Source organism: Calidris pugnax, unplaced genomic scaffold (genome assembly GCF_001431845.1).
Source record: "Calidris pugnax isolate Ruff unplaced genomic scaffold, ASM143184v1 scaffold25, whole genome shotgun sequence".
In the NCBI taxonomy this organism is placed as follows: domain Eukaryota; kingdom Metazoa; phylum Chordata; class Aves; order Charadriiformes; family Scolopacidae; genus Calidris; species Calidris pugnax.
The window spans coordinates 2419994-2433188 of record NW_015090805.1 but is presented as its reverse complement, the minus strand read 5'-3'; the positions used below and the strand labels follow the sequence as shown (position 1 = coordinate 2433188).

General features: G+C 41.9%; 1 protein-coding gene across 3 annotated transcripts in view; it reads left to right on the top strand.

Moving 5' to 3' along the window:
- AGPAT3 (1-acylglycerol-3-phosphate O-acyltransferase 3) overlaps positions 1-10722 on the top strand; it is a 65783-nt gene extending 55061 nt beyond the window's left edge. For all 3 annotated transcript variants that reach the window (XM_014938187.1, XM_014938188.1, XM_014938189.1), the window contains 3 exons: positions 530-605; positions 3530-3728; positions 4363-10722. In XM_014938187.1, the coding sequence (XP_014793673.1) occupies positions 530-605; positions 3530-3728; positions 4363-4451 (364 nt within the window). In that variant the 3' untranslated portion in view covers positions 4452-10722. The remainder of the gene's footprint in view (positions 1-529; positions 606-3529; positions 3729-4362) is intronic.
- Positions 10723-13195: the final 2473 nt, after the last annotated feature.

Here is a 13195-nt window from a genome sequence, read left to right as displayed (position 1 = left end):
CTCACTGGGAATCAGCCGGTGAGGTTCTGGTGAAGGAAGAGCAGTGTTTGAGTGAGAAATGCTTGTTGTACTCATGTTCTGAAATCGATAGAAGCTTGTACAGTTTCTTTTGTCTTAGGAATTTGAGTTTTATATGGATAATCGGGTGTTACTCAAGTCCCAGTTCTCTGGTAGCTTATGCTCTTCATTGAATAAACTTGTACTTAAGAAGTTCCATCTAAACATGAGGAGGAACTTCTTCACTTTGTGGGTGGCAGAGCACTGGAACAGGCTGCCCAGGGAGGTGGTGCAGTCTCCGTCTCTGGAGACATTCAAAACCTGCCTGGACAAGTTCCTGTGTAACCTGTTCTAGGAGGACCTGCTTTGTCTGGGGGGTTGGATGAGATGATCTCCAGGGGTCCCTTCCAACCCCATATCATTCCGTGATTCTGTGAATAGAAGATCTTCCGTAATAGTGGTCTAATGTCAAATACTTGGATTTTCCCTTAATTCTTTTTTTTTCCCTTTTTTAATGTCTCTACTAAACCAGGAGATTTCCTCTGGAAGATATCCCTCAAGATGAAAAGGAAGCTGCAAACTGGCTTCATAAGCTTTACCAGGAAAAGGTAAACAACTTTGCTTTCTTTTTTCTCTTTTGGGACTTTGGGTAGCGTATTAAGGCACTAAGTAATGCACACTCTTCCACTGGATGGAGAGAAGAGATGGAAATATTATGTATAATTTGGCAGCCATCCCTCAAACTTCTGGAAAGAGTGGTACAGAAGAGCCCTTTGGCCACAGAGGACTGGCTAGTGAATAGGTCTCAAATTGCTGGGAAACACAATGGGATTCCGAGATAGGTCTGAGTTGCAGAGAACTAATAGCAATCCATTGTCTAGCTCTTGGGCGTCTCATACATTTCTAAAAGCTCCATTTTCCCTGTGGGTGTCTTTAGGCACTCAAGAAGACTGATAACTGTATGTCAGGGACAGCCCGTCCATCTCTTAGCTACAATTGTCCTTTGCTTTCGTGTTTCTTCTGCTGTCACTTTCCTTCTGCCTCTTGGTGATATCTCTGCCGTGGTGTGTGACACGGTACAGACAGTCCCTGGGATCTGCTGCCAGAGGCCGATATGGCACATGGTCAGCATCCCTTCAAACAGCTCAAAGCTTTTCCTCATGCATTGTATTCCTTTTACCTTAGCTGGTTCATTTCTTCACCACAGTTCTGTGGGGAGGAGGAGAGAACTAATGTTGCCCAGACCTAATTGCGGGATTGTTGAACTTGAAATGTGGATCTTGATTTTTGCGTTGTTTATCTTTGTGGGAAAACAGGAGCACAGAAACTTTAGTTACTTTGGGCTTTCTTCTGCTGTGATGACCTATGCTGCAGCATTTGCAGCATTTCCAAGGTTATGCTTAGCCTGCAGGTAGGCAGCAGATTGTTCTGAGTTTCTTTTTGTTCATTTTAACTTTGCTTGTTTGAATACCTAAGCTCTAATTCAATTAAGGGGAGAGAAGTTCTCTTACAAAGAACAGCAGCTATTATCTTCTCCTACCACCTCCCATTAGGAGGTTTATCAAACTAGCTTGTGGGCCATTTAGCATAATATGGGATTAGAGAGTTTAAAAACCAAACCAAACAACCCTAAATAAATTTTGGGATCTTTGAATCCTGTCTCCTGCTATCTGGGACATGCCGTCATGTCATTCCTTTGTGAAAAGGCTCTTAGATGTAAGAATTCCTTCTGACGTTGCCTGGCTGGAGGAGCAGACATGAAAGTGTATGTTACAGGGGGGATCTGTATCTGCTTGGCTCCTGCTTTGTAAACGCAGAGCTAAGCAGATGCAGCACAGAGCGTTCATGCCATGTGGTGCCATTCCTTGGGCTGAATGCTCTTCTTTGCTTGCAGATGGAGGGCATGGTGTTCCTTGCTGGTTTCAGCTGTACCTCTGTTCAACTTTGGTGTGAGGTTTTACTGGGGAGGTGTTTTATATATTGATCTTATGGTGTGTCCTGGTTTGAGGTAGAACAGAACCAGTTTTCTGTGATTTTACTTTTCAGTTAAGTCTCTTCTAACCAACTGAAATTAACGGCGTATTTTTCAGATAGTGTCTGCTTCCAGAGTGATAAGGTCTGATGTTTATAGTTAATACCAAGGGATGGTATGTAGAGAGGCTTTTGCTTGTACTTAACTGCTATAAGAAGAAAGGTCAGCTAGCTTCGTTAGGTGCCATGTTGGAGGGTCAGAAGCGGACCTCTTGTAAAGGGGTCACACCTGTGGGGAGGAGCGGACGGGATGGGATAGGTGACCCAAAACTGACCAATGGAGTATTCCACCCCATCTGCATCATGCTCAGTATAACAGCTGAGGGATCAAAGGGGTCAGCCTCTTTATTCAATGGCCAGTGTCTGAGGAGGACTTTGTTTGTCTGTCTTTGATCCTGATCCGTGTGTTCCTGAATCAAATTCCTGAATCCAGTTCCCATCTGTCACTGAATCCAGTCTGGGACTTTCCCAGTGCCTGTCAGTGACAACATCATCCTAGGAGCTGGATATTGGTTTTGTATATAATTCATTATTTTCTTATTAATATTACCATCTTTTTGTTATTAATATTTCATTAAAGTAATTTTAGTTTCTTTTCAACCCATAAGTGTCTCTCCCTGATTCTCCCTCCCTTCTCTTCCGGGAAGGGAGAGAGATTAAAAGAGAGCATCTGTCATTTGTTTAGTGGCCAGCCCAGCGTAAACCACGACATGGTGTTAGCAACATGTTGTAACTGGAATCCTTAAAACGCTCTTCCCACACAGGGTACGTCCTCAAAAGGCTGTGCTATTGGCAAGGAGCGCCTTGTGCTTCTCAGCCCTCTATGTGGGAAGCTAAAACAAAGCCAGCTTAACTGGGGGAAAATAAGAAGTAGCCAAACTCGAGCCGTCCTTGGTAATGGCTTGGAAACCTTACAAAACGTTCTTACAAACGGAGGGAAGGCTCTGGGCCTGCTGCTCCTTGGAGTCATGTGTTTCTCGATTGCATCTCTCTGCAGGCTCAGATCAGGATGCAACTACTCTCTTGGAGTCTGGGGCTTATGGCTAGTACAGTGCTGCTTCTGCCGGTCAGCTTGTGCTTTGCCTTCCTCTTCTGGCTGCATATACAGCATTTTTCTGCTGTCCTTTCCTACATCATGCTGACCTTTTTGGAAGAAAAAGCAAAGAGGCAGCTAGTGTTGGCCTAAATTGGCCTCTGGCCTGACACTGCCCTAAATTCCTAAGCAATTAAGAGAGGAGATGTGGATATTTGGTAGCAGAGAGGCTGGTAAGGTTTCAGTTTGTGATGGTGGCCAGGACGGCCTTCAGAGGGCTAATTCAGTAGGCTTGGCAGTCAGCAGAAATGCCCAAATAAATGACAGCAGATGGAAATGGATGCTGTGAAGTTTTGATGGGTATTTATCACAGATACTGTCCTTGACATTGTCCTGGAGTTGACTAGTCTGGTATTGCTTGATGCAAACATTATCATCATGTTTTCTTCTATCTTCTTTTTCTCCCAGGATGCTTTGCAAGAGATGTATAATCAAGAAGGCATATTTCCTGGCCAGCAGTTTAAACCTCCTAGGAGACCATGGACTCTCCTAAACTTTCTTTTTTGGGCCACAGTTCTCCTCTCTCCTCTCTTCACATTTGGCTTTGGAGTTTTTGCAAGTGGATCACCTCTCCTTATCCTTGCATTCCTGGGACTTGTTGGAGCAGGTAATAAAACCAGAGAAGACGCTACGCCCAAAGTGATGTGTAACAGGATCTGTTGCCTCCAATAAGTTCTATATATTAATTAATATGAATGAGGCTTGCAGAAGAGTACTTAGGGCTCACCTGTAGTCTTTATATTGTATAGCATTTATATTATTTCAAGAGCTTTAATGCAGGCAGGCTTGCCTTCATATCTTAGGCAATATCTATAGCAGTCATTAGCAAGTGAGTTTTGTAGCCCATTATTATGCGTGCCTGAAGGAGAACATACTTTTACTGTGCACCTTATCTTTGAGTTAAAAACTAAACCCAACCCAACCCAAACAAAATACAAAAATCCCAAATCCGTAACCCTTCCCCCTCAAAAAAACCCCAACAACCCAACCCTAAAACCACATGGCGGGGTTGGGGGGAGATATACTTCAGTGTGCATACTACCTGTCCTGTTAATCAACATAGAAGCATTAATTATATTTTTAAATCTGAATTGTCCTGCTCTTTTAGTGACATCTGACCTGTGATCCATGTGTAGCCTTGGGGTTAACTCATGTTCATTCTGCTTGTGTGTTTACATGTAATTTCCTAAGTTCTTGAACTGGTTTTAATATGCCTCCCATTTCTCTGTTATATTTTAAAGCTTCCTTTGGAGTTCGTAGACTGATAGGAGTAACTGAAATAGAAAAAGGCTCCAGCTATGGCAACCAAGAATTCAAGAAGAAGGAATAACTGACAGCTGCAGTTCAGCACATATAACCAGACTATGGTACCCAATTAATTTCAGTTAAAAAACAACAACAAACACTTAGAAACTATCTTTTTCTTAATAACTGATGACTAATATTAATGAATAAAACTTGAGCCAAGAATTAAGAAGTTGGAGGCATCAACTGAAGAGAACACATCAACTTTCTGCCTGTTTAAGGATTACTGTAGTCAAACTATGGGAGAAAATCTGGGGTGGGGTGGAAGAAGAAACTGATTTTTCTTGCTTTGTTGCGGGACTCGGGGGTGGGGGAGAAAAGAGGGCATTGGCCATGGCCACGTGCATCTTCAGATGACTGAATACACTGGTTTCTGTCAAGAGCACTACACTCACTTTTACAACAGGAGCCATTGAATGTTTCTTCTTGCTAAAGCCAATGTAATGTTTGTTGATTTCCAACTTTTTTTATTAATGAGCCAGGAAAAAAAAAACAACCCTTCTTAAATTAATTGACAGATGTTATTGGGTTAGAGTCGTTTTTGGAAAGGCTGTGTTGTCATGGCTACAGATGAAATCCTATTTGTATGTTACACTGATACTTTTATTTTCAGGCAACGTCTTAAAACTTCTGTAATGTGAGAGAACGAATGGTGGCGTTTGGAAGCAGTGCGTTATTGATCAGCACATACCATAGAGCAGATCCACTAGTTTAAAACAGTATAAAATTCTCATCATATCTTCTGCTAACTGCTCAAGGCCGTTTAATTTCAAAATATTACTTCATTCTTGAGCGTTGTTTGCCCTGTTTCACATCATACAGGTATGATAATCTTGAATAGTCTGTTTGGACTTGTTTTGTTTTCTGAATTAATGCTGACTGTGGGATTTGGAGCTGTGCAAAGAAGGATCCTTATTCAATTTTCCTGACGTTTTCTCCTTTTATTTCTGTTCACGTCTCTTATCACCAAAGTCCAGTTCAGCCAACCTCTCTCAGTAAACTGGGAGGCAGCAGCAGAAACCAGCACAATAGTTTTCAAAATGTCGTCTTTTACAAGAATTTGAAAAGGAGAAGTCTGTACCAACGGGATTTCGATACTGGCATCTCTTGAACTTTTAATGAGAGTTTTGACATTGATTCAGATGGGGCCAGGATCTTACCCTGTGTGCTGTAATGATAGGTTGTACTGCACTTTGTACTTGATCGTGCTTTAGATGTTAATGTGAAGTATATTGCAAGGTAAGCTGTTCTGTTAAGCATTAGAAAGAGTATGGAGTCTCTTCAGGGATTTTAAATATCTTTAGTTTTGCTTGTTGACCTTTGGGTTTTTTCACTGAAAGTACAGATCAGAGTCATGGCTGTACCTGTCTCTTGCGTTTGGTTTTTTGGTTTTTTCCTTTTTTTCTTTTTTTACGAACACACGTTCTGAAGGTTTTGTAGATTGCTGCTGTATGCAGAGCTGGAGAATTATTTACAAACAGATGGGAACTACCTGTATGGTCAAGTCTAAAGGCCACAATCTGCATTTGGCTACGCTCAGAAGTTGGTGAAATGGGTTGCAGAAATACAGCTGAGGGCAAAAGGTGACCCTTGGGGTCTGTATTTTTAACCCAGCTGCCACTAGAATATTTATCTCAACTTTTGTAAAGAGCAGATCTTATCAAAGCACTGGTCCTTATTTTCATCTTTGCTCTAGTAACCAAGATAAGAGAGTAATAATTTACCTTCCTTTCGTATTTACTCTAACTGTTGGAATGTAGCCTCCCACAGATTTTTCTGTTTGCAAACACTGGAAGGGCAATTTTGTAACTTAGAAAAATATTTTAGTTGGGGTCATTAGTCACTGTTCTGTCATGCACTCAATTTTTATTTGTGGTCTTTTCAACAAGAAGATCTGAAGGATGACCTGTCTTGTCTGTCTCCTGTTATACTCATCCTCGCTGAATCATTGTACCCGTAGCCCCAGCATTAGTATGTCATCTTTGTCCCCTCAATAAATCTTCCCTAAGGCAGGGGATGCAACACTGTTGTTAACGCTAGTGGAATTTGGAATATGCTTTGGGAATTGAGGAGAACAGAGCCTGGCCATGACTCTGTTTTTCCTTGCTGGGTGCTCTTGTACTCTGTCTTTAAATATGGTTGGACTTCTAAATGCTGATAAAGACAACTCTCTGGCTTTTCCCTGTTTTTTTAACCAGAGGACTAAAAGCAGTGGGCTTTTCTTTCTTTTCTTTCTTTTTTTTTTCTTTAAGTAATTCAGTAATGGATAAAATTCTTGCTTCTTAGAAAGATGTTACAAATGCTGTACACTTGCTTCCTGAAGATGATACTGAGTATATATAAATTGTACTGGCTTAGCAGAGTGAGGCTTGCAAAGCAGGCTGACCATTGACTATGTTTTATACTTAGATTTTGAGAAGTATATTAATGGGCATGACAAAAATTTCACAAAATTAAATCCCCTCTTAATGCTGAGAAGAGGGGACATGCTTAAAGGAGAAGGGAATTAATAGCCTTTCTCTTTACAGGATCCTTTTCTCCTCTTAGTGCATGTAACTCCCTATTAGGAATCATGGGATTAATGCATGTACATCAAGGGGAGAATAATCAACATTTCATATTTTCTTATCATAACTTATTGGTCATGCTTTCTTTTTGAAAATATAATAAATACATCATCAGTTACTTAAATTTTGCTCTTCTAAACTGACATATCAATAACCATTTGGAAAACGGAAATGTACAGCAATGCACAAAACAGTACAAAACCAACACAAATATCTTCATTTTGAATTTTATCTCCTCCAGTAGGGGCTTTTATACACACGCGTGCGCACACGTACACAGAGTATGTATAAGTTAAAATGACTGGAAATAACTGAAGTTAATGTCACTAATGAAGATTAGCAGGTGGCTTGGATTGGAAAAGTGAGCATAGATTTTATATCTTATTTTCTTCTGGTTTAATAGAACATAGCTTGTATATTTGACTACCAAGCCCTTTAAGAGCAATAATAAACAAAAATGTATCATGTTTTTCGTCTTTTGCTTTTCAACCATGCTAGGGTTTAATAAACTTAAAAGCTATAGGAACATTTTTTCTCTCCACCTTTCAGAACTTCCATTTATTGCTTGACTGTTTAGACTAAATACCATGTTCTCCAGTCTGGACTTGCAAGCTGACTGCCGTGGAGTTCAGCACTGACTCCGAAGATGAATGGTTCTCAGACTAACATGGACAGATGCTACTCTCTTGGCCTTGGCAGTGCTTGTCATTGTCATGAAGAACAGTGACGTTGCTCTCAAAGTGGGATTTGCAGTTCCAAGGTAGCATCATGTTGACCTGCATCTAAGAACCTGATGGGAGAGCTTGGAGACTGCTAGCATTGTGGCATCTCTCAGTTAGGAAGGCACAAAAAGCTGATGCTGAAGAAGGACCAGATAACTGGTATCTGGAGATCTTGGCTCAGTAGGGATTATAGTTCTCTGTAGCTCATTGTGGGCTGAATGTGCTCTTGCAATTGACTTTGCGTTACTGAGCAAAATACTTGTCTCTAGCACAAAGAGCATGGGCAACGTTCCTTTGTTCTGCTTTAACTTATCTTGAAGGGCTCTACATTTAAATGCTGACCAATGAATATGACTACTACCTTTGTCCTAATTGCCTAGTATTCACAGAAGAAGTGAGCGTGTCTGCTCACTTCCACGTGATACCACTTGTCTCCGTCTACTGATGTCTGTATATTTGCTTGCCTGTATCTTCTGCAGATGGTTCGGTTACAACCTCTTAGCTGGAACTTGGAGCTTTCCAGTTCAACCAATCCTATAAAAATCGTCTCACGTAGCTGGGGTTTTGTCTTCCTGCATTTTGGTGCTGGTTGGCTTGCTCAATATATCTGAAGTAGCATAGTTGTGTTAAGTGATAATGCAACTTTGCCGCTTTGGAGCAAAACTTTATTAGGGAAGAGGAGTCCTTCCCAGGCCTGCTCACATATTCCATCACCACCTGGTAACAGGTCCTCTGGCATTGATGAAGCCAGTAAAAGAGAGCTGGGACAAGGACTTCGCTAACAGTTGGAGTATCTATCAAGGAGGGGTCACTGTTATGGCTGGTAATCGCTAAAGAGGCAGTTTTTGTTAGGGACTGCCCCAAAATCTGGTTTTGATTAAAGAAATGTGGGGTTGGAGGCTTTTAATAATGCTGAGTTCACAGTATGCAGAGTGTTCCAGATTGAAGACAGATAATGTTCACATATTTTGGCATCTTGGAGAAGTAAGTATTAACTAAGTCTAAGGCCAAAATTGGACGGACCTAGCCCAAGCATGTTTCCTTCAGGTGCTGGAGGCCAACGCAGATAAAAGCGAAAAATCCATTCCTAGATTTCCTTTGAAAATTGGATGCAGCGGTGGAGCTCACACCATCTCCTGGATGCCTGTGACTTACATCACTTGGTGTGAAGTTTGTGGTTCACAGCAGACGATTACTACACTGGTTTATGCCTGTGGAAAGAAGCAAATCCACGTAATGGTAACGCTGAGTTTGTACTTTGCTACTCGCAGCTACTCTTTTCTGAATTTCTGAACTTTCTGATCCATCGTGGGCTGCTCCAGGGCTGCCAGCGCCGATTGAAGCCGGGATGTGAAGCCGGTAAGAGCCGTGCTGAGAGCTGCAAGGTGCATCGCTGAAGGGAGGAGGAACACCAGCAGGTCTAGACAAATTCTTGCCCTGAGAAAATTGAGCGATTGCCGGGAGCTTTGCAAAGCAGAGATAAGTGTGTGTGTGGGCAGACAAACTCTAACTGATGTCACACCACCCTGCGACAACTTACGAGGTAACCCTTGCCACGTTCACTTGATTGGGGGCAGAATTTGTCTTGAAGGGCTTATCTCCTTGTTACAGGTGGCAGCTCTTACTCTGCCACGCTTGCCCCTGTTTATCTGGAAGACTAATTTATCTGATTGTCTCAGCAATCTCTGTGGCAAGATCCTTGCCAGTTGTTGCTTGTGGGTTTTTTACCTGCTATGGTGTCTGAGAGAAAACTTTCTGGAAGTCCACATTACCAGGTCTGTGCCACGTTTGGTAGCCACCAGAAAATGCCATGAAAATATTTTACGCTTTGGAATTGGGAAGACAGTGGATTGGGATCTGTAGGCCAAATATGCCCTGTTTCTCTTATCCTCAGCCTCTCAAGGTTTATGGAAAGCTGACTGTATTTCTTAAAATGCTATACCCATAGTTAGAATCTTCAGTTTTTGAAACTTGGAAGAAAGTTAATTTGTGCACTTCTGAGAGTAGCTGAGTGTTGCTGATTGTCTATTTTTAAAAACTTTAACAGAAGCAGCATTTTATCTTAAGAGCAAACGTATTTTAAAAACAGACACTTTAGCATAAACTGGAATATAATAGCTCTTTTAAAATCTGAATTGGAAGTATTCTTTAGCGTGGGGGCTATGGCTACCAATTTTCAGTCTTAGACAAGTTTTGTTTCGTTTTTTATTTTGGCCAGGGTGTATTTTCAAGGAAAACACGCCGATTTATGAGTCACACTAAAATCCAATTTGCGAAGGGAGGAAGAGTGGGCAGCAAAGGCTAACGAGGAATGAATTTTTTTCTTTCCCAAGGCATGAACTGGTTTCTGTATACCTCCTTTATTACCTGCATGTGCATCTGTGCAGAGAGCTGAGCTGCGCCGCCCCTTCGTGTTACTTTGCTTCAGCTTTGTCAGAGCTGTACCTTTTGTGACGACTGGATGCTACTTGCCTGAACGCCAGGCAGCCCCTGTCAGCTGGCGCGTCGCTCGCTCCTAAAGATCACCAGCAAGTACTGTAGCTTTAATGAAAACCTTCTCTCAGAAAACTCGCCATCCTTAACCCGACTGATTTGTTGCAAACCTGGCATTTGGAGGGAAGTGTAAGTACCAGATGATCGTTACTAGCCAAACCTAACGAGTAATAAAACTGTATACAGGGTACGCATTTACGGTGCATGTGTATATATTTTTGTACATTTTTACAGTTATTTCCTACACTTGATTTTATGACGTTCAGAGGAGATGCGTCCGAATCTGGTTTAAAAACAAAGGTATTAAGAAAACCCAACCCTGTCACCCACTGTAGTTTCTACTAAGAACTGTGCCCAAACAAATACGCAGATTTACAGTGCTATGCAAATATTACTTTGTAAGTGGTCTCTTAAATTTTGCTTAAGTAGTTCACGCTGTTTTTACTGGGCTTTCGGAAAAAAATTAACGCAAAAGACTCATCTTGTAAAATAAAATAGCTTTGGCTGTGCGAAAGTACTGTATATTAGAATCTCATTCGCTCTTTCAGTTGCTTATTTTAACCGTATGTGATTTTGTACGTAACACGCTGGCATAGAGGGATTTTTAATTGCGCTTGAATGAAGAAGGGTGACTACCCAGCATCTGTTTTTTCGCAGTGTTACTGAGTAGCTGATAATGTAACTGGGAGATCTGTGTCCTTTTCCTATTTGCCACTCTGGTTTTTGTAGCTAAACGTGCACTAAGGGCTATTTTCTTTTTGCTTTGGTTGGTTGTCTTTCCATTTATGCTTTTTGGATCCATGCGAGGGCCGTGTCTCAACAGCAATAATCTGGGTGGATGGTTTTGTGGGGGCTGGGAGTGAAGAACAAGCTTAACCCCACAGGCATTCCCTGCGCTAAGCCAGTCGTTGAGGACTCCGTAGCATTTATAGAACCAGTATGTAAAGTTTTGCGTGGCTCCTCCACATGACCAGGATGGGGGGAGAGGGATGTTCCTTTCCTGAAGAATCCTCCAATGTAAACCCAAAGTTGTATGATCTACGAAGTTGAGACTCCAGCAGGGTAAGCTGGCTGTATGGATAGATGGCTGTAGATTAAACCACTTTTTCAAATCTGACATCTTTTAAGTTTCTGTTTTTCACTGGAAGATAAAAGACCTTCCCCCTTCCTCAGCTGTACGCCCACGTCATACATTCACACCTGAAAGCAAACCAAGAGCTACTGGAAGATCACTTGGCATTTTTGCTCCCTTTCCCATATTTTTGCCAGAAGCTGCCCAGCAGAAGTAAATCTCCACAATTTCTACCTGCCCTGCCTCTCTACCTGCTTGGTCCCCTAAGGCATCAGCTCTTCTTTAGGCTATTTGTGCCTGTAACGAATGACAAGGGCTGTGATAATACCATGTTCCTCTGTCATCTTTTTCCTAGACTGCAAGCACCGAGTTGTTGGTTTCTCCTGAAGGTTTTTCCTTCCCTCATCCTTTGCCCCTTTGAATATTCCAGGTTGTGCTGAGCTGCCTTAAAATGACAGCTCAGTTGCAGCGTGTGGCACTGTACGGGCAGACCTTTGTGTGGAGAGAAATGGGCTCTGATTCTAGGATTACACAAGCAGAAACTTACTTTTTATTTTTAAACGTTTCTAGTTTGCACAAGTACAGCTTTTCTTATGTCTGTGCCTCCATTGAATCTTCTCGTATCCATAATTCATTTTTAAAGGCTGATGATTTTGATCTGGAATTTTCAATGCTTTGTTCCAGGACTATTTTTTTCAGCTTTAAGGTAAAAAATAGGGGTTGAAGTTTTTATCAGTATGGCATAGTAAATAATTCATTTGATTAAGATGATATGATTCTTAGTTACATGCGTGCAAAAGCCAAGCCATGAAAAGCAAAGCCCTGGCTGATGGCAGAGCTCTGTTCCCTGGTGGCTGTTGTCTTGCCATGCCCTACAGAAGAGTCATGTTTGTTGTTAATTCTTGTCCTCAGAGGTACCTGTCTTCTCTCGTTGCCTCTCCACCTGCCCTTCTGCAAGTCCTCTCTGCTGAGCTGCTTTCTCTTGTTGAACCAGCCAGCATCAGAGATGACAACTGCACGTACTGGAGAAGAAGCAGCAGTGAGGTGTATGGACAAGGGGAGGTTAATGAGGCTGCGTGTCACCACAGTGTGTGATGGGCAGCACTGGGTAAGGTAGATGTGGAAGTGGAAGAAAACATGGTGGCACTTTCTGGGTGTATCTCTTCTAGATTCTTCAATCTCACTTATCTCACCCTTTTTCTTCCCGTACTGCTTTAAAATATTTGGGAAAACAGCCTGGAACCCCATGAAAGCACTGTTGTGTCCTCAACACCAAACACGATCAGTTGGGAGTGAGTTCATGTTTCAGATGTGCTACACTCCTGACTGCAGTTACGTTGGGCAGAGGGCTTTCTGGGGGCAGGAAGAGGTTAATGTGTTTTCTACGTACTGCTGAAACTGGCATTTCTTACCAAGAGGCTTGACAAGACTGAGTGTGTCTGTGAAACAAAACTTAATGTAAATTTAACCGATTTTTATGGGTAGATCTAAGCTTAATAACTGTGATATGGGTTAATGAAATACACCTCTGGATTTTGTCGCCCTATGGATTCACATCCATTAACCTATTTTATATCTATCAATATATATGTGTGTGTGTGAGTTGGAGTCCAATACACTCTGACTGGGTTGATATCCCACATGTGGAGGGGTGTAATGTTTAATATCAAAGATATTTGACCATAGTTGTTGTTACATGGGATTTCTGATTTAGCAGCATGTTATAAATTAAACTGAAATCAGGGCACAGTACAGATGTAAGTTACATTCAGCAAAATACAGCAATTGCAATACACGGTTCAAGCGTAATGCCAACGGGATCTCCATTACCAGTCTCTGTAATATGCTCACCATCACGATGCTGGGCATCCCCCATCGCCAGTAAGGAACTGATGGGTTGAGGCCAGCTCAAGCC